The sequence below is a fragment of the Oryza brachyantha genome, chromosome 2 (genome assembly GCF_000231095.2).
Source record: "Oryza brachyantha chromosome 2, ObraRS2, whole genome shotgun sequence".
Classification (NCBI taxonomy): domain Eukaryota; kingdom Viridiplantae; phylum Streptophyta; class Magnoliopsida; order Poales; family Poaceae; genus Oryza; species Oryza brachyantha.
In genome coordinates, this window is record NC_023164.2 from 6,049,051 (window position 1) to 6,072,772 (window position 23,722).

The window sequence follows — 23,722 nt, forward strand, 5'->3', positions numbered from 1 at the left end:
GATGGAATAAAGTGTTCCCTCATGATCCCAAAAATTTCTTATATTTTGGGACAAAATTTAGGAGTCAAATTTTATAAAATAAGATGGAGAAGGTAGATAAGGAGTGTTTGCTCTTACGCTAGAGCTAGCTCTACACATACTCAGTGGGAAAAAAAATATAATAGAGACAACCTTACAGTTAATATTACTCAGTCCCAACATAGAAGTAGTTATCATTATTTAGCAGGCATTAGAAAAAATGATAACATTGTCTTTTAATAAATAAGGAATAGATGGGGTGAAAGTGTGGGTGGAGATAAAATGAGAAAAGAATAAATGAGAAGTGATTGAATGACACGTTGTATTTTAAATATTGCTAAAAATACTTATATCTTGGGATAAAATTTAAATACTATATTTTGAGACAAATAGAGTATATTTTAGATTTTAGTTCTACCCACAGCTATCAGCTGGCTCTCTACTCGAGCTGCTCTAAATGCCCTAACAAATGGAAATACGGTGTTTCATAGGCACCGTTCCGCAAAAAAAGGGGGAACTTCACGAGATTTCGAAACATCAGTTTCTTCAAACCGATCCACCCCGCAGCCGTCCCATACAAATAGCACTGAAGCACCAGCCGCCCACACCCACACCCACACCCACGCTCTCCCCCTCCCAATCCATCTCCGCCTCAATTCGCGCCTCCTCCTCCTCCTCGCGCCGCCGCCTCCTCTTCCGCCGCAGGAGGCGTCGCCTGTGCGGGGGGACTCCCCCTCCCCTCCCGTCCCGCAATCGTCCGGTGGCCGGGATTCGGGACTGCTTGGCGAGTGGATATATATGGCGGCTGCCGCGGGGGGGAAGGCGGCGATGGAGCGGCACCAGTCGATCGACGCGCAGCTGCGGCTGCTCGCGCCCGGGAAGGTCTCCGAGGACGACAAGCTCGTCGAGTACGACGCGCTCCTCGTCGACCGCTTCCTCGACATCCTCCAGGACCTGCACGGCCCTCACCTCCGGGAATTCGTACGCTCGCTCGCTCGCGTCCAGATCCACGTTGCTACTGCGCGCCACCTGTTCGATGCTGTGCCTCACACCGGGTTTGGGTTTGGTTTTTGGAATCTTTTGCAGGTGCAGGAGTGCTACGAGCTGTCGGCGGAGTACGAGAACGACCGGGACGAGGCGCGGCTCGACGAGCTGGGGAGGAAGCTCACCAGCCTGCCCCCCGGCGACTCCATCGTCGTCTCCAGCTCCTTCTCGCACATGCTCAACCTCGCCAACCTCGCCGAGGAGGTGCAGATCGCGCACCGCCGCCGGATCAAGCTCAAGCGGGGGGACTTCGCCGACGAGGCGTCCGCGCCCACCGAGTCCGACATCGAGGAGACGCTCAAGAGGCTCGTCACCCAGCTGGGCAAGTCGCGCGACGAGGTGTTCGACGCGCTCAAGAACCAGACCGTTGACCTCGTGTTCACCGCCCACCCCACGCAGTCCGTCAGGAGGTCCCTGCTCCAGAAGCACGGGAGGTGCGTCCATGAGCTGTCCCTTCTCCATTTTCTCGAAATGCTCTTGATGTTGACTCGTTGTGCAGGATCCGGAATTGCCTGAGGCAGTTGTATGCGAAAGACATCACTGCTGATGACAAGCAGGAGCTTGATGAGGCTCTGCAGAGGGAGGTAAATTGACAAAAAAAAAATGACAATTTGTTTTTATAATATTGTAAAGTCAATCATGATGTTTCATTGCAGCAAAGTGTCCACCACAACCTTTTGGTTATTTAACTGTTATCATCTCAATGACTTTTTCTTCTTGATGATAATATATTATGGGGTTCTGTGCTTGATGAGAGGCTTTTGTATTCTCACAGGCCATAGCATATTCATCGCCATATTTTATTTTTTTTAAAAAAATAGAATTAGGTATCCCCTAACCCGAAGTGGAAAAGCAACTTTGTCCCTCTTTTTTCTATGTGGCGCCTATCATGCTGATCCTGCCAAAAAATTTAGAACTCTATCTCCATTGTCTGTACACCATTCTTTTACATTAATTTATCGGACAAGAAAAAACATTGAACAAGGCAAGGTGATTTGCCAAAAAAAATTAGAACTCTTATCTCCATTCTCTGCACACTATTTTTTTACATTAGTTCATTGCACAAGGAAAAACCTTAAATAAGACAAGGTGATCCGCCAGAAAACAATCAAGTATGTTAAAATGGAAGTGTAGTATCTCCATATCCTCAAAAGGTATCATCTTAAACAAAATTAATAGTCCTGTACTTTGGACCCTGTCTTGATGGTTATGAAGCCCACTGCCGATAGTTTTTTTCTTTAATATATTTGAAATAAGAGCTCTTTGTGGTTGCTCTGAATGAAATTCATCATCAATCAAAGAGAAGTTTTATGTGCATATTGCAAAATTTATTCCGAAATGATGTGTCGCTTTCTACTACTCTGTTCTCATCATGCCTTTCTGATGGTGTGGTTTAACACAATTCACAGATTCAAGCGGCTTTCAGAACTGATGAAATCCGCAGGACTCCTCCCACTCCTCAGGATGAAATGCGTGCTGGGATGAGTTATTTTCATGAAACTATATGGAAGGGTGTACCAAAATTCTTGCGTCGCATCGACACTGCTCTGAAAAATATTGGGATTAATGAGCGTCTTCCTTACAATGCTCCTCTCATCCAGTTCTCATCCTGGATGGGTGGTGACCGTGATGGTACCATCTCCTATCCTAATTTATACAAACGTTTTTGTTTAGAAAGGACAACAAAACTTTGTTGATGTTCATCACATATTCACATGTGCTGTTGAGAGAAAACCAACTTATTGGTCCTCTTAATGACATCATGGTATTAGTTCTAGCAATTGGCTATCTGTTCTCCATCCCCACTTTCAAGTCAACCAAGATTCCATCTTTTCTTTTTCTCAAATGACCGTATTCTTCAAGTCTAAATATTTTCTCGATAGAATTGCAGCCATTTTTGCTTCTTGTAATCCTTTCTGTTAAATAGAAAAAGTTCAACTCTAAAACTGACTTGTTTTTAGGAAACCCAAGAGTTACACCAGAGGTTACAAGGGATGTATGCTTGTTGGCAAGAATGATGGCTGCTAACCTGTACTTCTCTCAGATAGAAGATCTGATGTTTGAGGTACTGTAACAGCAGAAGTGCTTATTTTCATTGTTCTTAAAATAATACTGTGATGTTGAATTCTAAGTTTTAATTATCATGTTTTCCTAGCTCTCTATGTGGCGCTGCAGTGATGAACTTCGGGTTCGTGCAGATGAACTGCATCGCTCCTCCAGAAAAGCTGCAAAACACTATATTGGTAACATTACAATAATTGTGATGAACTCAATCTCTGTATTTGTTTATTTGTGTATCATTATGTAATCTGAAGCAAAAGCTTTTCTTTTTGTTTGCTTGCCTTTCTTTTGGCTTATGAAGTGAACATTTCAAGCTTTTGGATAGAGTTCTGATACAATGTTCATGCATAATATTTTTACAAATGACTGATATTTTCATTTCTTTATCACTTTTATCTTAGAGAAAATCTAACAAATGTCATTGGCAAACACTTAATTCTAAGAAATACTATCGACGAGTGTGAGTTGTACAAAATGCCATCATACAAATGAATTTGTCTAAGAAATGTTATCACCGTTAGAGTTCCGTTAGCTTTTTTCTATTAAGTGCTATAGTATGAATAGTGTATTTAACGGCAATAAATGGATGGAAACCTAACGGTAATGGCATTTCTCAGACAAATTCGTTTGTATGATAGCATTTCTTAGAACTTTCATTCGTCAATGGCATTTCTTAGACTTAGACGTTTGTCAATGACATTTTTTAGATTTTCTCTTTATCTTAACCACTCATATGTTTACCTGTGGAGCTAACCAGCCTAGCTTTAATTTTATCAAGTTTACCTGCACTGTAAAATCAATGGGTGATTTTGCACTTCAAAATTGTGCATGCTAATTGCCAATTGTTGTTTGGTGTATGTCGTGGATACCGGTGTTGAATTATAAGATAATTTGAGAAGTGCATGTGCTAGTTCAGAATCTACTAGAACTTTAATCTTAAAGAGAATAATTTGTTTAGCACAATATAACAATGCTACTTGTAGTTGAGATTGTTCTTCCAGAAGGTGAAATCCTCACTGAAATCATTGATCAAGTTGACTAAAGTGATGAACTTACAATGAACTGGAAGCTTTTATCTCCTGCCATGGATGCATCACCTTTCGGCATTACTACATTGACTAGTTACATTTCATCTTTTTTCAATTTGCTACTCATGTAGCTGAGCAGCTTGGGTGGAAATCATGCATGACTTTATAATTGATTGATCGACTTTTTTTAGCAAATGCCTACTGAATTGCCTCTTACTAAGAAAATGTTAATGGTGCAGAATTCTGGAAGCAAATTCCTCCAAATGAGCCTTATCGTGTCATACTTGGTGGTGTCAGGGACAAATTGTACTATACACGTGAACGTACTCGCCATCTATTGACAACTGGAGTTTCTGAAATTCCAGAGGAGGCAACGTTTACTAATGTTGAAGAGGTATGCTCCATTTATCAGATATGTATTGTTTTGAATGTCATTGTTGTATTTATTGTAGTCTAACTATTGCCTTCCTGTCCTGCAGTTTCTGGAGCCACTTGAGATGTGCTACAGATCATTATGTGCTTGTGGTGACAAACCCATAGCTGATGGAAGCCTTCTTGATTTCTTGCGTCAAGTATCAACTTTTGGGCTTGCTCTTGTAAAACTTGACATAAGGCAGGAATCTGATCGACACACTGATGTCCTTGATGCTATAACTACACATCTTGGGATTGGATCCTATGCTGAATGGTCTGAGGAGAAACGCCAGGATTGGCTTTTGTCTGAACTAAGGGGCAAGCGTCCATTGTTTGGTTCCGATCTTCCTCAGACTGAAGAAATTGCTGATGTTTTAGGAACATTTCACGTGCTTGCTGAGCTTCCAGCAGATTGTTTTGGTGCCTACATCATCTCAATGGCAACTGCACCTTCTGATGTGCTTGCTGTGGAGCTTCTCCAGAGGGAGTGCCATATAAAACAGCCGTTGAGAGTTGTTCCACTATTTGAGAAACTTGCAGATCTTGAAGCAGCTCCTGCAGCTGTTGCACGACTATTTTCAATAGACTGGTACATGAATAGGATTAATGGCAAGCAGGAGGTCATGATCGGATACTCGGACTCTGGTAAGGATGCCGGTCGTCTTTCTGCAGCATGGCAAATGTATAAGGCACAAGAGGAGCTTGTCAAGGTGGCAAAGCATTATGGTGTAAAGTTAACAATGTTCCATGGAAGAGGTGGAACAGTTGGCAGAGGAGGTGGTCCTAGTCATCTTGCCATATTATCTCAACCACCAGACACGATACATGGATCACTTCGTGTAACAGTTCAGGGCGAGGTTATTGAACACTCATTTGGAGAGGAACACTTGTGCTTTAGAACTCTGCAACGCTTTACTGCAGCTACTCTTGAACATGGAATGCATCCTCCGATTTCCCCCAAGCCAGAATGGCGTGCTCTAATGGATGAGATGGCTGTTGTGGCAACAAACGAATATCGATCAATCGTCTTCAAAGAGCCACGCTTTGTTGAATACTTCCGATCGGTAAGTTCACTTCAACTCTTGCTCATAAAAACTTCTGCATTTAGCATGGGCAGAAATTCATGCTTGATTTGAAGGGTTCTTCACAAAACTATTCTGTAAGCTAATTACATATACTCATGAACTCTTTACAATTATCATAGAGCTTGGTGGTATTGTTGCGAAGCTAGATGACAAATGTGTGCAGGGTATGCTTTTTTTTTTTTTTCTGAACTTCATGTCCTATCACTGAGCTGTGTTTGTTGACTTATTCATGAACAACTGTAACTCTAGGACTCATGCATATTTTGGTTCTCTATTATCAATTATTTGGTGCTTTATGTTTAGCTGAGCTAGAAGTTGATGAGTACTACTGACATGGACTTGTCCATCTGCTGTTTCAGGCAACACCTGAGACCGAATATGGTAGGATGAACATTGGTAGCCGACCATCAAAGAGAAAGCCTAGTGGGGGCATAGAATCGCTCCGTGCAATTCCTTGGATTTTTGCTTGGACGCAAACAAGGTTCCATCTTCCTGTATGGCTTGGATTTGGCGCAGCGTTCAAACATATAATGCAGAAGGATATCAGGAACATCCATATACTGAAAGAAATGTACAATGAGTGGCCATTCTTCAGGGTCACCCTAGACTTGCTTGAGATGGTTTTCGCCAAGGGAGATCCAGGAATTGCTGCTTTGTATGACAAATTGCTTGTGACTGATGATCTGCAATCCTTTGGTGAGCAACTGAGAAACAACTTTGAAGAGACAAAACAGCTTCTCCTCCAGGTAAGCTGCTCTAGAATTTTTTTAAAAAAAAAGGCTACGCTTTGACATTAATTCTGCTTGAATCTCAGCTACCCCTCTTTTGTATCAGCAGATACTGGTTAAAACTTTTATTTCGTTGAATTCCAAGGTGGTATTAAAGTTGAAACTTTCTGCAGGTTGCTGGGCACAAGGATGTTCTGGAAGGTGATCCTTACCTGAGACAGCGTCTGCGGCTGCGTGAGTCGTACATCACCACCTTGAACGTCTGCCAAGCCTACACCCTGAAGCGGATAAGGGACCCCAGCTTCGAGGTGAAGCCGCAGCCGGCCTTGTCCAAGGAGTTCGTGGACGACAACCACCCCGCCGAGCTGGTCCAACTCAACGCCGCCAGCGAGTACGCGCCGGGCCTGGAGGACACCCTCATCCTCACCATGAAGGGCATTGCTGCCGGCATGCAGAACACAGGCTAGAGTGAGTGCGTGTCTACCAAAAGAAAAAAAAAAAGAAAAGAAAAGAAAAAAACTCTTCCAGGGTGCATCAATAACTCCTTCCATGAGATGCTGAAATATGTTTAGCTAGTACGTTCGCCCGATGCTAGTGAATTCTGGAGCCGTTTCGTTTCATTTTGCACGTACGTTTTTTTTTCTTTTGGTTGTGTACTTGATGTAAATGTCAAGGGTGGACTTATTCGGCTTTTGAAAGCCCGATCCCAATAAATAAAATATGGAACAATTATTCACCGAGGTTTACTTTTGAACACTTCAAACTTATGTTCATACCAAATGGCATGTTTTGGTATAGAACTAGTATCTTAATATATCATATTTTTCAATTTAGTACCTCAAGATATAATTTATCTTTGATATGTTAGAATTTTGTTCTAATTTTTTTTAGAACCTTAAAGATACATTTCAAACATAATAAAAAATCTCAATAATTTAGGTGGTTTTAGTCACCGAGGGCTCATTGCCCCCTCACAGTTCAGAAATCAGAAGACTGCTTTATTGAGTTACGGAGTCTTTCGTTGTCAGATTTGACAAAAACTAAGATTCGCCACGAGACAAGAAGTCGACGTCGATCTGCACGCGCGTCAGGAACAAGAACCAGAAACATTTTGTCAGCGAAGATCATCTGGAAAACAACTCGACACGTGGACCGGGACTAGTAGCAGCGGTCACCAATTCACCTTGTCCCGTTTTCGACGATGACGACTCAGCTGATGGAGCGTACAAATCACGCACGACACTTGCACAACAGTTGCGTACCAACGGCAGCCTGATATTTCTGATTTTTGTTTTCTGAACCTCACGTACTACTTGTATACAAACAAAATCGTGCTCCATATCCACGTTGACATGAGTTTTCACCCCTCCGTCCAAAAAAACAATTATCCGATCTTAGCTATATACAACCTCTGTTTCAAAATAAACGAATTTCTAAGTTTTTAAATAGAATTTTTAACTCTTTGTCTTATTTAAAAATTTTTTATGATTAATATTTTTATGGTTATTACATGATAAGACATAAATAGTATTTTATGTAACTATTTTTTTTAATTTTAATAATTTCCTAGAAATATCAGAAATCTTCTTTTTTTGAACAGAGTAGTACTAATTTGATGATCAATCATATTTATAAAAATAAAGTATGTTAAACACAAATCAACATATTTATAAAAATAAATTATTTCAAACATAAAGAACATTATATTATGATAGTTTGTATAATGATTTATGAATCTAGAATTATCGTTCTTACTTACTATAGCTCTTTTTTTATTTTTTTAGTAATTAAAGTTTAAATGTTTGATTTGATATAATTCTAAAAGTAGTTATATTTTGTGATGGGGGAAAGATCATGTCAAGCACAAAACATCAAACTTGAAAAAAAAATATTGCAAACAAATTTCGCAGAATTTTCACGTGAATCGGTTCAATTTTCACCGCAAATAAAAAATAATCCTGACATTTCGAAGGAACTCTACTGATATGAAATTTTAACCACATGAATAAGCTGAATACGAGACAGAAAAAGATATAGATATTATTGTTGGAATGCCTGCAAAGGCTGTTATAGAATCCATCCATAATTAACATAGCATCATACTGAACAAAAGAAACGGAAAACGTTGCCTCTCCCAACACACAGATGGGTCTCTGAACAGACGAACATCAGCAGGCAGGTCGGCATTTCTACTAGGACCTAGAAGAGATTTGAGATGAGATGATACTGCGAGTACTCTCTCAGAACGGCAGTTACCGATTCCGCGAAGCTGACTGACAAGTTTTCTGACGCCATGACTAGAGAATCAAGCTCTGCCTGCCTGCCATTGTTGAGGCAGCCTCAAGCTTCATGGGCAGCAGCAGCTTCAGGAACAACCCGGACTCAGTTTGACATCACGCGAGGCGAACGCGGACGCACGGGTGTCTTGGAAGGGCTCACCCTGAAACAATGGATCATCATGAATCTTCATGATGCTGTTGATTGCATGAGCTTTGAACATGGATTTGGCAATGGTATTTATTTACCTGATAGGAAGTGCACCAAGAACCATACCACTATAGTTCAGGGCTAGAATCGCGCTTTCTGCCTGCAAAAAATAATAATATTGGAGTCGGAGTTTTAGAAACACTGGACAAGGACCAGATCCTGGGTTGGAATGGAGTTACTTTTAGGGCTACAAAAATATAGCACAGAGAAGCCTTGTTCTACTTACTTGAGCAAACTCAACAAATGCAATGCATGTCGAGTGTACATAATCGCCAAGGAGCCTCAGGCGAGAAACCTGACAAAACAGTGTAAGGCACAGTTAGTTTCAGCAGAAGGTCTAAAAGGAAGATAAAATTTAGGGGTTATTTAGATGGGGCTAAATTTTTTAGCCCTATGTTACATCGGATGTTTGGACACTAATTTAAAGTATTAAACATAGACTAATAGCAAAACTAATTTCATAAATGAGAACTAATTCGTGAGACGAATTTTTTGGGCCTAATTAATCTATAATTAGCAAATGTTTACTATAGCATCACATAGGCTAATCATGAATTAATTAGGCTCATTAGATTCGTCTCGCAAATTGGTCCAAGATTATGGATAGATTTTATTAATAGACCACGTTTACTATTTATAATAAGCGCCCAAACATCCGATGTGACTAGGGACTAAAGTTTAGCCCATAGAAACAAACAACCCCTTATTAGTACTTATGTGGCACACCTTCCCACAAAGCTGCTGAAAGAAAATCTTTACATCCTCTTCTGTAACCTGCACATTTAAGAAGACAATTATGTAAAGCAGCTTGAGCAGACTCATCTTTTCGCGTATACTTATAAACTAAAACTTAAATTTACAGTTGATTTTAAGGTTTTTTCGTCATAGTTTATTTTTCACCATTTGTTTTTAAATCGCCAAGTACATGTATATAAAAGTTTTACCCATAAATTATTTTTTAATCGTCAATAGGCCGTTTGGCTTATGCTTAATATAAGCCAGAGAAAAAATGAAGCACTTGGAGAATCGGATACTTCAAATAAACTCAGTCGCAGGTCAATGTTACCACAGAAAAAAATCTAGAAAACTTCATGAGCCTTACACCCCATATTATCATCAGCTCTGGCAATTAACCACTACAAGGAAAAATGCTTAACACGCTACCATTTTCCCTAAATATCTATGTATTTGTAAGCATCTGTCTTGGAGGCACCTAGTAGTTGTTACCACATCAAAATAAATAAATAAATAACTTGGCACTCGTTAAGACTTCAGTGGAAAGAACGATGGTATTTAAAGTAGTCCAGAAGTACATAATAGATTACTTTATAATAAACAGGACCTTAATTCAATGTGGGAGTTTATGTATTAAATCATGAGTACACTGCCTGCAATGTTCATGGCTTAACAATGGTGCAAGATGGTTGGCTCATGCATAACACGATAACACCAGGCCCCAGAGGTTGTTAACACATCAAAATAATTATTTTTTAAGAAAAACAACTACGGAAACTTCAGTAGAGAAAAATCTCAATGAGTCATATCTTACTGACAAATTAGAAACAGGTTCATTTGCATATCAACCTCAGCTTCTTGTTGAATATTTAAGCAGATCATGTTGCTTAAGTAGGATTAAAAGACTCTGTTGTATTGTTTAGAATGTTCATCCGATTAAACTCAAAATAGCCAAGATCAAAATTCTGTTCAACAGGTTAGGCACACAGAGCAATATAACGCCATACTCTTAATTTCAAGACTTTAACATATTAAAGTGTCCTTAAGAGTTATCAAAATGATATGCACAACCAAAAAAAGAAAAATTGAACTCACATACCTTCTTATCTATGTTAGTACAATATACAGTCCTCGAGACCATTTCTTTCTCATCATCCGTCTGTACAAAATAGATCAGTACACATTACATTGGTAGAAAACTTTGATGCAAAAAAGGAAATGCTGGTAGTAAGCTACAAGTAGAATTGAATTATTATGTAATCTAATACTTTACTTACTCGAGGAAGAAATTTTGGGTTCACAGGCAGAATAGCTGTTTTAGAAGGTAAAACTCTAACAGGATAATAACCAAGCATAGTTCCCCCAAGTGTTAGTGCTGCCCTTGCGCCCGCTGTACACAACAAGGATAACTTCATGATTGCTGTTTAAGTGTTTATCTAAGTAGAAAACAAAGGATAGTTCTGAAGGTACTACCATCATCAGCAAACTCAATGAAGGCAAAGCGCAAGACTGAGTGTGGATCACCACAGATACGGCAATCTACCACCTACATGTAAAGAAAGATGGGTGTAAGTTATTCATCCAATAGAAACCATAGACAGAAAGTGATAAAAATACACTAATATCTGATGTCATTAAAAAAGAAACACACATTACTGTCCAAAAATATGGATGACTGTTTTGAAATATTTGTCCTTTAATCATAAATTCTAAGATGACTATGGTTCAGTCGGTTTGACCCCAGGCTACTCACCTCTTCTTCATTAATGTATTGATAGCAAAGTTCCTCCTTCCAGCCTTTTTTTTAGTAATATAGGTATTATTTTTATAGTCAGAGAAGACAAAAAAATCATTGATAAACAGAAGCTAAATGTTCACATGTTATTCATTATTCCTCCAATTGGTTATACAAAAGGATGTTTTCTCTCAAATCCTAACTGGGTAAGTTTTTATTTGTTGAAATATGGCATTCATCTTTGCACTCTAAAAGAATGTGCAAACCATGGATAAATATCTCCAAAACTAACAAGTAATTACTACTGAATCAACAAATGTTTTAATTTCACATTACAAAAATTACTACAGAAAGAAAACATGTAGCACAGCATAACAATTATCTCTGTAGGTGCATCAATTCACGTTTCAAAACAGATGGCGCAGAGGCATTTGATTTATAGTGCAAGCCAATGTGCTACCAAGGCATTGTTGCTTGGTAAATGACCTCCTTTCAGTTTGCAGGCTAGTCTCTTATTTTAGGACCATGGAAAGCAAATCATAAAAGTATCTGACAATAAAATCTGAAAGTAGGAAGGCAGATAACTGTTTTATCCGTTATGTGTTACATGAAAATGGAAGGCATACTGTTAAGAGCATCACATATCACATTCTTAAGGAAGTAAAACTTGTAAAAGAAACTGCCGCATTTTCGCAAAAGAATCTCATGACTTACTTGTCCACAGTTAGAAAACACTTCAGCAAGCTTTTGTTCAGTCACCTAGAGAGCAACAAAAAGATAGATGATTAGACAGCAAAAATACAAAAAGAGCACATTCAGATACACCACTCTCTTTATGTTGCTCACTTGCTGATCAATGTCAGACACATAGACAGTCCTCCGCACACTATCCTCCCTATCAGCCCGTCGTGTCCGGCCTCCGGCCCTCCTCCTTCCCTGGTTGAATCCATTCCTTCTCTGTTACCAGCAAGGTTGTGGTCAATTAATTGATCATGAAAGCATAGCACCACCAAAGTCAATCAATATATACACAATTATCAGTAAACTTGGCGTTTGTTCCCAAAATCAACAGCCGAAAAATGTAGGTCCACAAAAACCAATTGTAGACATCAAACACAGTGCCCCTTTCACATCAAAATAAATACACGTATCAAATCCTCATCAACCAGCGCACAACCACAACGGATCATTAAACAGTCTCTAGCATCCTGATTACCACCGATCAAACATCTGAAACCAGACTGGCAAGAACGATCGGATCGATTATGTTCTTTAATAGTTTTCAACACCGGGAAAAAAAAGGATCTTTTTAATTTGATAATTATCAAGACTCCAATTTTAACAAAGATTAAAAAAAAAGAAAGACAAGACAAAAGCAGAAAAGATTCTTGCAAAAGAAGACAAAAGAAAAACAAGGAAACTGATCACCGTGGCCTAAAACCTCATCATTTTAGGCGATCGCAATGCGTAAATCACCAAATCCTCACGCGATCACGAACGCAACCGAAAGGTCAAACCATGTCCGTCAAATCAATCCGCGTTGCAACGAAGAAGACCAAAAATAAAGAATTTTGTTCAGCGCACCGACCCGGCGATTCTGCGGCTGCCCGCCGCCGTTGCTGGATCCGTCGCTGCTGGAGTCCCTCCCGCCGCCGCCGCCGCCGCCACCGCCGCCCGCCTGCAGCTGGCCGGCGCCGGCGCCGGCGCCGCCGAAGTATTCGGCGGCCGACACGAACACGGGCGCGTCGGCGGAGAGCCCGCCCGCCGGCGGCGCCCCCGCCGCGCGGCGCGACGATGGCACGAACTCCTCCGCGCGGGGGTTCAGCTTCGACATGAGCTCCTCCAGCTTCCTCATGTCGCTCTTGTACTCCCTCTCCTCCTCCTCCTCGTCCACCTCCACCTCCGCCTTCGCCGCCGCCTCCTCCTCACCCTTCACCCCCTCCGCATCCACCTCCACCTCCGCCTCCGCCTTCGCCTCCGCCTCAGCCCGGATCGGGCTCTCCGCCGCCGCCGTCACCGCCTCGATGGCCACCATTATTGATCCTACCTCAATCTACCTCGCCTCAGAGCCTCGAACAAGGAGAGAAGAGATCAAATTCTCCCTCTTCCTCCTTGCGGCGGCGTTAGCTTCTTCTTGGCTCTCCTCTCTCCCCCTGAAGGAGGTCGAATGGAATGGTGAAGGAGAAACAGTGAATGGGGGAGAGGGGAGACCTGCGATCGCTTTCAAGGTGTTGAGATATAAATAACGTTTTTTTTAATTGGGTTTTCATTTCATTTCAATTTCATGAGTAAATCTAATCACTTATTTTTCTTAATCAGTAATCTTATTGGCACGGTGACTAAACTAGGTGACTTTTAATTGTTTGCGGTTTTCATTTCAATTTTGAGGGTAAAGCTAATAAGTCACTTTATTAATGGTCTAACCGTGGTAAATAAATCAGGCATGTTCATAATTTTAATCGACACACGGACACACCTATATTACTCTACCACGATAGGGTTTTGAGTTATTCAGAAAACTTGGTTTTTAAAATAATATCAAAATAGAATTTTAGAAAACAAATGTTCTTACACAGTAATAACACCTTAAAACACTGCCATTTTTTCTTTCTAATGTTTTTTAGCGAACCTCTTTCCATTTCTAACATTTTATATAAAATCTAGAATTTTTGCTCTAAGGAGTTCGAAGATATAACTTTTGTCCTTAGGTACTGTATTTATTTTTAAGAACAGATTAGTCGTCACCCCTATCAAAACATGAAATTGAGGCTCAGACAATTTATTAAACAATTCTAAAAAATAATATTTACATGTGTTTAAATCACTCCCATCCCTTGTAATATTCCTTTCAAAAAAAATAAAAAAAAGAAAATTAGAAAGTGATTTAATTATTATTTATGAAAATTGGAAAAAAAAAGAAAGGAGGAGTAGTTGGGGAGAGGGGAGAATCAGCAGGCGCGAGGCTCGGTCAGAGAAGAGCACCCATGGCGGACACGTCACTGGAGTGTGGGCCCCACCTGGCGGTCCACGGCCTCGTCCCCTTGCCCCGGATCTCATGCGGCTAAATTTAGGAGATCCCAGAGTTATACACTACCACCGCTAACTACGATGACGACGCAGTAAAAAGCCACTCGCCTTTGCCTAACCAGTAAAAAATGTTCTCTCTCCTTTTTTTTATTTATTTGCTTTTTTGTTTTTGAGATGTAGTAATAGCAACAGTAACGTCTTTGACTGCCTCTCTTATGCTAGTCTGTGTTAACCAACGGCTGGTTGTATAGTACTTTTGAAAAATGATTGAGAGAATAGAGTAATTGGAAAAAACACAATGTTATGATTAAAAAATACGTAAAATTTGAAACAGAGAATTACGTAGTACGGGAAAATATTTGGATGGTTGTTTGATTGAACCGCGAGAAACACATAAGAAAATTAGAAAATATGAAGATTGAAAGGAAGCTTTATACGATTTAATGGGATCCAAATCTTTATTTCAAATGGTCATATATAGAGAAAAATCTTGTAGAATTGGAATACTGTAAAACTCCTATGTTTTTATCTCGAATCAAAGATGACCTAATTCTTTCTCCTTTTTTTAATCTTTTCACAATGATTCATACGCAGGTTAATTGTTGTTGGTTTTCACATAGAGAAATGTTGGTTTATGCATGGTTGAAAAGGTTAGTTCAATCAAGTTGACAGATCATACGTATCTTCATTGACTGAAAGACATGGATAATGGCTAATCAAAATTCAAAAACATATATTATTCTTGTAGATGCCGTGTGTAAGAAGTTTTCAATTGAATTTTTTCTTCAAGAGAAAGAATGTTTCGATTGCAATACTTCTAGCTGTTAAGATGCAGATTCGACTGGATATATTCCTTGATCAATGCATATCCGACAAATAAGCATGGCCTGGCTGCTAGGATATATCAATCTTCAATAGTATTACTCTTTATTAATCGATCTTTGGTGGAATCGAAAAAAAATGGTTTTGCAGAGTATGAATCTAAACTGGGCCAACTGGCGATAGTTTGTGCAATTTTTACTCCGTATTTATTTCGTCGAGATGATTGTTAATGTCTTTACTTTAGAATATTTGCTTTCATACTCTTAGAAACAACTGTGTATTTTTTCTCTCTTTATATAATCTATTAATTACATAAAAGAGTTTTCTTTTCGGATTCAATATGTCTACATTATCTCCTAGAAGCAGCACAAGGGTTATAGATACATCAATCATACGTTAATGTTTAAATCCCGATGCCTACAATATCATACAGGCATGGGTGTGCTGTAGATACGTGGTGAGGTTAAGAATTTATCATTGGCATAATATTATATAGACATGATGTTGTTTCGATAATGATTTACTTAGATAAATGATTTGTTAGAATGAGATATGACCATCTATCTTTTTCGAGGTGTGTCAACAGATGCATATGAATATTAATAGGGGTGCTAACGGGATTGGTTAAAACTAGGTTAGACAAAAATGTCTGTGCCTGGCCCATAACATCATATCTGTTCTTAGCCCCAATAGCTTCTTCGGTAGGAAAACTCTTCCTGCCCTTAGCAGATCCACGGATCAGGCCTCGCATGGAAGTTAGCTAGTAGAGACAGAGGCGCTAAGGCAACGTGCACGCGAGGCAAAGGTATAGAAAGACAAGACACAATAGAACCAAGGGTGCATGAACTAGCAAGGTGTAGCCATCCCGATGAAGACGCTCGTGCGTGAAGAGCCAACGAGATGCGGAGCTGCAACCACGTGTACGAGCGGTAGGCGAGGTGGAGCCTTGCACATCTTAAAAATGTACGTACATGTTTTCCATGTAACGGAAAAAGTGTCTTTATGGTACTATATGTATTGTTTATAGCATCCATAATAAATTCCGATTTAAGGGCTGTGGTACTTCTAGCGGAAAAAATGTTAAAATGGTAAAATGGTGAGGATGATGATTTACAAAATTGTGGTTGCAACAAATCCACGCGAGTGTAATTGGCACACGTGATGAGCGAGAAAAAGAAAAGGCAACACAGTGCAATTACAGGTGGAGGTTTAGGATATTTTCTATTCATTTATATTGATAGAAAGGACAAGAGTTTCTCTTTCAGAGTAACGTGAGACCCGAAAACGTGAGCAAGATAGGAAAATGCTAGAATCAAACCTCGCAAAAGTTAATTATTTTCCAACTATAATCAGGTAGCGTTAATTCAAAAAATATAGGGAAAATAAGATATGGATAGAGCTAGATATCTGATCAGGCGTGCTCCATCAAACCTTATCATTATTTGACTATACGCTTCCCATTATAGTGCCTTTAATTTATGCTGAAAAAGTTCGGAAATATATATTTACATACACTTGAAATATATACTACAAGTAGACCATCTTTGCATTATGCAATAAATTTGTACCGAGTTATATCTATAAAAGATTCAGAGGAGGTGGTAAAGAATGGTGACCTAAAATTACTTCCAGTTAGCAGGCCCATCATTTGGCTTTTTTAAGAAAAAAAACAAACAATATATTTATTAAAAAATGTATAAATAAAGCTTGTATACAGTTGTTCTTACTGATCTAGAAGGAAAGACTGAAAAATAAACTATGATGAGAATCTCAAAATCAAAAGCAAAAAGACGTAAACCTTAGAACTTCAGAACAAAAGAGCACATTTTTGTTCCAATAAAATTTAGGCAGATTCTACAAGGCTTGGACCCCATGGAAGAACTCCACTATCTCTTGAAAGAACCTCTGAAAACATTTTCCTTTTATCTAAAACATCATCATATGATGCCGCGGTCAAATTAGTTATAATTTGGTTTCTTTTTTTCTTTTTCCCAAGGTCCCAAAGTTCCAACAATTCCCAGGTCATTAAATTTTCTTAAAGTAAATTTAGAAAGTCCTAAATATGATATTGTTGTCAAAGCTATTGATTAGTACTCATTACCGCTTGTGATAGATAGCAGTAAATTAGTATATCTATACTCTTATAAAAGTAGACAATCACGGTGACAGTGAACCACCAACACTACGGTATTTTTTTACCAGCCTTCATGTATTTTAATATTAAAAAATAGTTCTTCATATTTGTTTTATCTTATTTTATTTAGATTTATTATGCAAACACATTCTAATCTATAAGATTGAATTATTCTAAAACTCATAGTTGATTTGTTCTAAACAATACTAATATACATATAATTCATATTTATATATATAGTAAAGCACGAGAATTCAACCAACATGGTTATAAGGATTTTCGAAACCTGCAAGTTGAATCCCGACGAATCTTAGCATTTCTAAAACAACATAAGAGTTGAATAAATTATGATAACCAAACAACATACTATTCAGTGTATTACAATGTTTGAACTTAAATGATGGTTGTTTTCCCGAAAGAAACTACCTTTTGACCGATCAATAAACCCGTAACAATATGGCACAACTGCATAATACCCACTAAGATCTATAGGAAAACTTTCATGTACGTATTAATGGTAATTTAAAAGTTAATGTTGATAATAGAGTTTGGTGAAAAAAATAAAATTAACTCTAAAATTAAGTTTCTCAACTATTTTGGCCGTGGCTGATAAATCAAAGCAAAACGCCGAGAGGCCAAACCTAAAGTACGAACATTTTGTCCAAGAAAAAAGTACTACATACTGGACATATTGTTAAAGTTGGTGACGTAACAGTACGGAATTGTTGCACGAGGGAAAAAATTGCGACAAATTTACTGAAAAATTCACTCCATGTTTTTAATTGACATTATCCATATCATTTTTAATTTTTTAGATGATCGTGTTTTTTATTTGACATCGGTTAGTTCGATCAAATAGAATATATTCTTACCATAGACTCTCGCTCTTTTTTAGCTTATGCTTATACTATTTAAATTTTTGACTTTAAATTTAAAGTTAATTTAGAGTTTTTTCATCAAAGTTTATTTTTCAGATTTGATGCAAAATAGTACAGATTTTTTGGACATGCGTGGCTACAAACAGATCATCCGACAGGTGTACGGCACCAAGTGCTCCACACGTCAGCAGGTGGATGAGTCCCAGTGTTTCTTTAAAAAAAAAAAGAAAAGCAAAACCGCCTAAACGCAATTTCTGTTTACTACTAGTACCTGCATTAGCAACACAACACCTGGGAGAGTCTAACTAATCTTCGTTAATTAATTAATTGTCTACCACCAAGAGACTTCGACAAGTGTAGCTCAACTCAGCACCTAGGTTAGGCTACCTTTCGTTTTGCTAATTAAATTGCTGCAACCTTTTCGATGACGCTAATTACGTGATCCGGTTAAAGCTATCTTCTCCCTGTTGACTAGACCAATATCAGTTGGAGATTTTTTTATTTTATTTTGTGAAAGCCTTTTAGTTTTTAATTTTAAAACTAAACTCCATCGAAATTTTATTTTCGGACATGAATTTATTGATCACTTTAGTTGAACTGGTGTGGTAAAATATATTGTTATACTGGTGTTATTTTGTCACGCTAACGGGATCAAAAGCGTAAAACAAAATAAATTCTCAGTTGGAGGTAGAGATAATTAACCAGGCGAAATTAATTAATTAATTAATTATGTGAATTATCTGATCATGGAGATGGAATCGAATTAAAGCAAAATTGGAGGAATATGTATCATTTCGATCGACCTGGGGATCGAGGAGATAATAATATTCCTCCAAACACATGTCAGCTTTTGTTCAGTGCTTCCCATGAGGAAGTGCCGGATTCGTATCAGTTTTTTCAGGCTTTGATCGATGCATGCATCTCCAGTTGCAACTTGTGTGTATGTGACGTGTAAGCTGATGCGAAGTTGAACAGGAATCGATGCCACATAATTGCATGATCACAACGCAGAAATAACGATTGGTATAAAAAAAATCAGTTTATAGCATCTAGCTAAAATTTTTAACAATTAATAAAACTATTGTTTCAACTACAACTAATAAGATGCGGAAGACATTAGAGACAGATAGAGCTTTGCAAATATAGTTTGTAATTTCCGTAATGTTTTCATTTTCTCCCTGATAAGTCTGGTAGGATCGTAAAGGGTTTTTTCTATTAAAAAGTTAGCCATTGGAGTGAGGGCCTGAGGGGCTTCCTCATTTATATATTGGATCATTTGTTGTTTTATAACTAATATATTATTTAACAAAGTTGGTTGCGCAATTGTAATTAAACAAACCGAATGCATCTCTTCTTAATAAAATCAAGCCAGAACTTCTGCTGTTCTACTTAAAAAAAATACTAATAAGCCGTGAAAATTAAACAAAGCAATCAAAGATAATTTATGATAAAAAAATTTATGTTAGCCATTAGCGATTTAATTACCGTGTTGAAAATACATTATAATAAAATAAATTTAAAATTTAAATTGATGAAAGGCTCAACGTGGTAGATACTCCCTCCGGTCACAGAAATATCATGGACAGCATTTTTCTGCCAAAGGGGTGCGGCTTTGACTTTTGACTTTCAGTAAAATAATATGTCATTGGATAATTTTTTTTTCGTTGTTGGTGTGTGACTTTGACCATTTTTTTTATCAAAATAAGTTTATAAACATAATTATTTTACTGAATTGTCAAGATAATTTTCAAGACAACTTTATGCATACGACTTTTATATTTTCAAAGTAGGTACATTGAAATTCATCAGTAGCTAAACTTTTGAAACCTTAAAAAACAAACAAAAAATATATTTACAACTGCACAGAGCACATGGATATCTCCACGGGATTAAACCTCTCCCGTTATCCAAAAAGATCTCACTCCGTTTCGTTTGACCTGGTTACACAAACTAAACACGACCTAACATACGTTCTATTCAATCTTAAGCAACAAGGTGAGAGTGCATTTACTGTAAAGCCTATCTATTGGCCAGGTAATCCCCTCTTTGAAAATGACTCCTCAGTCTGATAATACATGGGGCGATTGTTTGACGGTATATTTACAGACTAAAAATAATTTATAAATAAAATTTTTATATATGTATTCTTAGTGATTTAAAAGCCATGGGCGAAAAATAAATTACAGTGAAAAAACTCTAAAATCAACTCCAAATTTAAGATTAAAAATTCAAATTTTTGGTTAGAAGTGAAAAGATTAGAGGTGATAAGGATATTTGGAGCTTTTTAGAGATATTAAGTTTTAGTGAAGGAAGTATTATGCTTGATTCAGATGAAGTAGGTAAAAAAGATAAATAAAAAATTCTGACCGTTTGAGATAATAAGAGATGTGAGAATATTTATATTATTGAACAAATTAAAATCTTTACATTTACGTATTTCTGCACAGAAGGTATAGTTAACTGATGCAATTAAGCATGAACAATCAGGCAGGGCAGGACACAACAAATTACTCCCTCTTTTTTATGTTATATGTTGTTTTTATTCTAATTAGATTTATTAATACATATTTTTTTTATATACGTGTCTAAATTTATTAGTACATCTACAAGTACAATCGTTTCGCTTTTCGGAAAAAAAATAAAATCGTATTTTTGCCAACAAAAAATTATTCATGGTTAAAACTTTTATATATGTGTTCATATCGACTCAAAATCAATGCTGTAAAATAAAACACTACAAAAAAAATCATAAAATTAAGGCTAAAATATTAAGTTTTAGAATTCAAATTTTATCTTATATAATCAGTTGTAACTATGAAACGATAGAAGCCTACAAATCTAGAAAAAAAAGCACAACATCTTATTATGTATACTAGCTGAATGCATGTGTTTTGCTAAAGATAAAAAAAATATTATGTTATGTGACCATCTTTAATAGGAAATATCAATATCAATTTGATTTTATATGGATATTCATCTAGATTTGATTAATTTTTAATATTATAAAGTTAGGGGGGATAAATTGTAAAAATAAAATAGAAGTAGGTGGCGGTGGTAGAGCATCCCAACAGCTCATCTAAATTTGGTCATCAATATCTTCATTTGGATGATCATCTAAAACAGTTTCATCCTTTATATCTCTTCGTAGTCCACCCGATCATCCATATATGACATCCTCTATATCTCTTTGGAGGATGGAGAGATCATCCAAATATGAAGGTTCTCTCCTAATATGGATGACATCCAAAAATAGATGATAGGATGGCTGTTCTGTTGGAGCTCAATTTATAGTCCTCGTCCTCTATTTTTAGATAGAGGATGGGATAGATGAGCTGTTGAGGATGTCATCTAAATTTGGTCATCTATATCTTTGTTTGGATGATCATCTAAAACAATTTCATCCTCTATATATTTGTGTGCTCCAGTAGATCATCCATAATAGAGCATCTATATTCTAGTCTATTATATTTTATTGATACATGTAACCACCATACGTTTGTTTTATGTTTTATAGTGGTTAAAATGGGGACATTTGAGTTTTAGATGATGGAGAGTTCTCTCTCGTAATACAGAGGATATCTAAAAATAGAGGATGGAATAGATGTTCTGTTGGAGCACTATTTTTACCCTGTATACTCTATTTTTAGGATAGATGATGGGATAGAAAAGCTGTTGGGGATGCTCTTGGATGGCTTTTATAGTAGTAAAGATATGAACATGTGCATGCGACGTGGTGCACCGTGGCATCTGCAGGAGGTAGGGGAGCTGAGAGCGATGATGCTACAGCCTACAGGAACAGTCCCTGTCGATCCATTGCTGTCTAGCGATCGAAACACCGATCACGAAGAAGAAGAGGACGAAACTGAACAACTGGACCGCATGCGTACGTTTTCTTCTTCGTCGACGAGATCCATCCATCCATCCATGGCGGCATAGTTGCATGAGCCGGAATCAATGGCGACGATAAGAGATGCGTACGTCGATCGTCAGACGTCGTCCCCAGCTCGTGAAAAACGCCCGGGGCCCCAGGCCTCCTCCGAGAGAAGGATCTCGGGAGATTTTGTTCAAGTTTTTGTTCTCGGTTATCCGGCAAACGAAGGAAGAAAAGGAAAATTAATGTCTCTGTCCTGTCCTCTTTCATATTATTAATTTCGCTGTAGCACTTAACTCTAAGCACTGACCAAGAGAAAAACTAATGCTTCTCGTGACAGCAATGTGGAGTTGTTACTAATGAAAATAAAAATAGTTTGCGAAGAGAACTTATTGAATGGGCATGAACAAGTTGCGCTAATAATATTGGAAAGGGTGATTTTAGCCTTTAGAAAAGGTTGTTTTGACCCAACTAATGATATATGCACATATTAAGACTCTTAAATTATGGCTATGTTTAGGGAGTTTAACATTCTAAAAACAGATGGTGAAAAGAAAACTTCTCGAAATGTGAAAAAATGGGTTTCCAGCATCTCACTTCTAATTTGTTTTCTAAATTATGCAACTGCATATTCTTAAAAGATATAAGTAATGTTTAGGAGAGCTTCTGGCTTTAAAGACTACTTAGTTGTCAGAAGTCTCTAAACAGACCTGTACGTAGTTTGTCAAAAAAAAAAAAAGTATAGTTCTATACCCCCATATCGTATGGCATGTCCCCCACTCAATATATCTCAAGACCACAACAGTATATCTTTCATGCCCACTTAAAAAGGCCCATTTTACAAACCGGTTATATTTGTATTTATTTTATACTTTAAAAAGCATGCTTTATGTTGAAATTTCATAGAATCATATCTAAAAACACAATCTATTGAAAAAAATATATGTTTTGTTGTACAACATTGCATGTAAGCAGTGGCAGGGCAGGGCCTAAATGTAAAACCATATAGAAGCAAATTAAAACAAAATGGTGCATGCATGAGCAAATATAGAGAATTTTTATTCTGTGGACCTTTTATTTCTATTAATTTCAAAACTGAACTCCAGTAAAATTTATTTCCAGCTCTATACCTTTTGGCAACAACACCAAGCCTTTTTTTTTGTGGGGGCAAAACAAAGTTACTAAGCTAGTTACTGTTGGCATGGAAGTATTATCATGCCGCGCCAATTAGACTAGGGAAAATTCGTTATATAGCATAGGTGGGATCCTGAATTCAAAAAATACCACAAAAAAATTGGCGCTCCATTCTATACCACAGGCCACGCTATTTTCTTCTATTTATGCCATAACCGTGAGCTACTGTCATTTTTTCCGTCTGAGATGAGCAGGGCCAGCGGCTTGATCTGGCAAAATGTCCACACTAGCCCGGCAATAGCAGTATGACACGAACCTGTCACCGGTGATAGACAGACCAGGAACACACATGGGATGGATTGATGATGGATTGATGGCTTGAATCAATCAATAGCAAGGTAATTGATCGAGTGTTCGGTTGTATGCATATGCATGTGACCCAGATTTACAGCAAGACAATGAGGACAAAAGAAAATTCGTGAGTGGCCTAGAATCTGATTAACTTGCAGTAACGCCGATGA

At 37.9% G+C, this 23,722-nt stretch overlaps 2 protein-coding genes across 2 annotated transcripts; one reads left to right on the forward strand and one right to left on the reverse strand.

The window, feature by feature from the left end:
• Positions 1-638: 638 nt before the first annotated feature.
• Positions 639-7,124, forward strand: LOC102708123 (phosphoenolpyruvate carboxylase 1). Its single transcript, XM_006647051.3, has 10 exons — positions 639-999; positions 1,105-1,496; positions 1,562-1,646; positions 2,472-2,694; positions 3,024-3,127; positions 3,218-3,305; positions 4,391-4,545; positions 4,631-5,629; positions 6,010-6,396; positions 6,552-7,124. The coding sequence occupies exons 1-10, from the start codon at positions 817-819 to the stop codon at positions 6,843-6,845; spliced, it is 2,910 nt and encodes a 969-aa protein (XP_006647114.1). The 5' UTR covers positions 639-816; the 3' UTR covers positions 6,846-7,124.
• Positions 7,125-8,396: 1,272 nt separating this feature from the next.
• On the reverse strand, positions 8,397-13,563 carry LOC102719360 (polyadenylate-binding protein-interacting protein 9-like). The gene is made up of 10 exons (XM_040521118.1): positions 12,924-13,563; positions 12,182-12,292; positions 12,050-12,094; positions 11,074-11,146; positions 10,878-10,990; positions 10,700-10,759; positions 9,592-9,639; positions 9,092-9,160; positions 8,904-8,965; positions 8,397-8,818 (listed from the first exon to the last, which is right to left on the reverse strand). The coding sequence occupies exons 1-10, from the start codon at positions 13,368-13,370 to the stop codon at positions 8,761-8,763; spliced, it is 1,086 nt and encodes a 361-aa protein (XP_040377052.1). The 5' UTR covers positions 13,371-13,563; the 3' UTR covers positions 8,397-8,760.
• Positions 13,564-23,722: the final 10,159 nt, after the last annotated feature.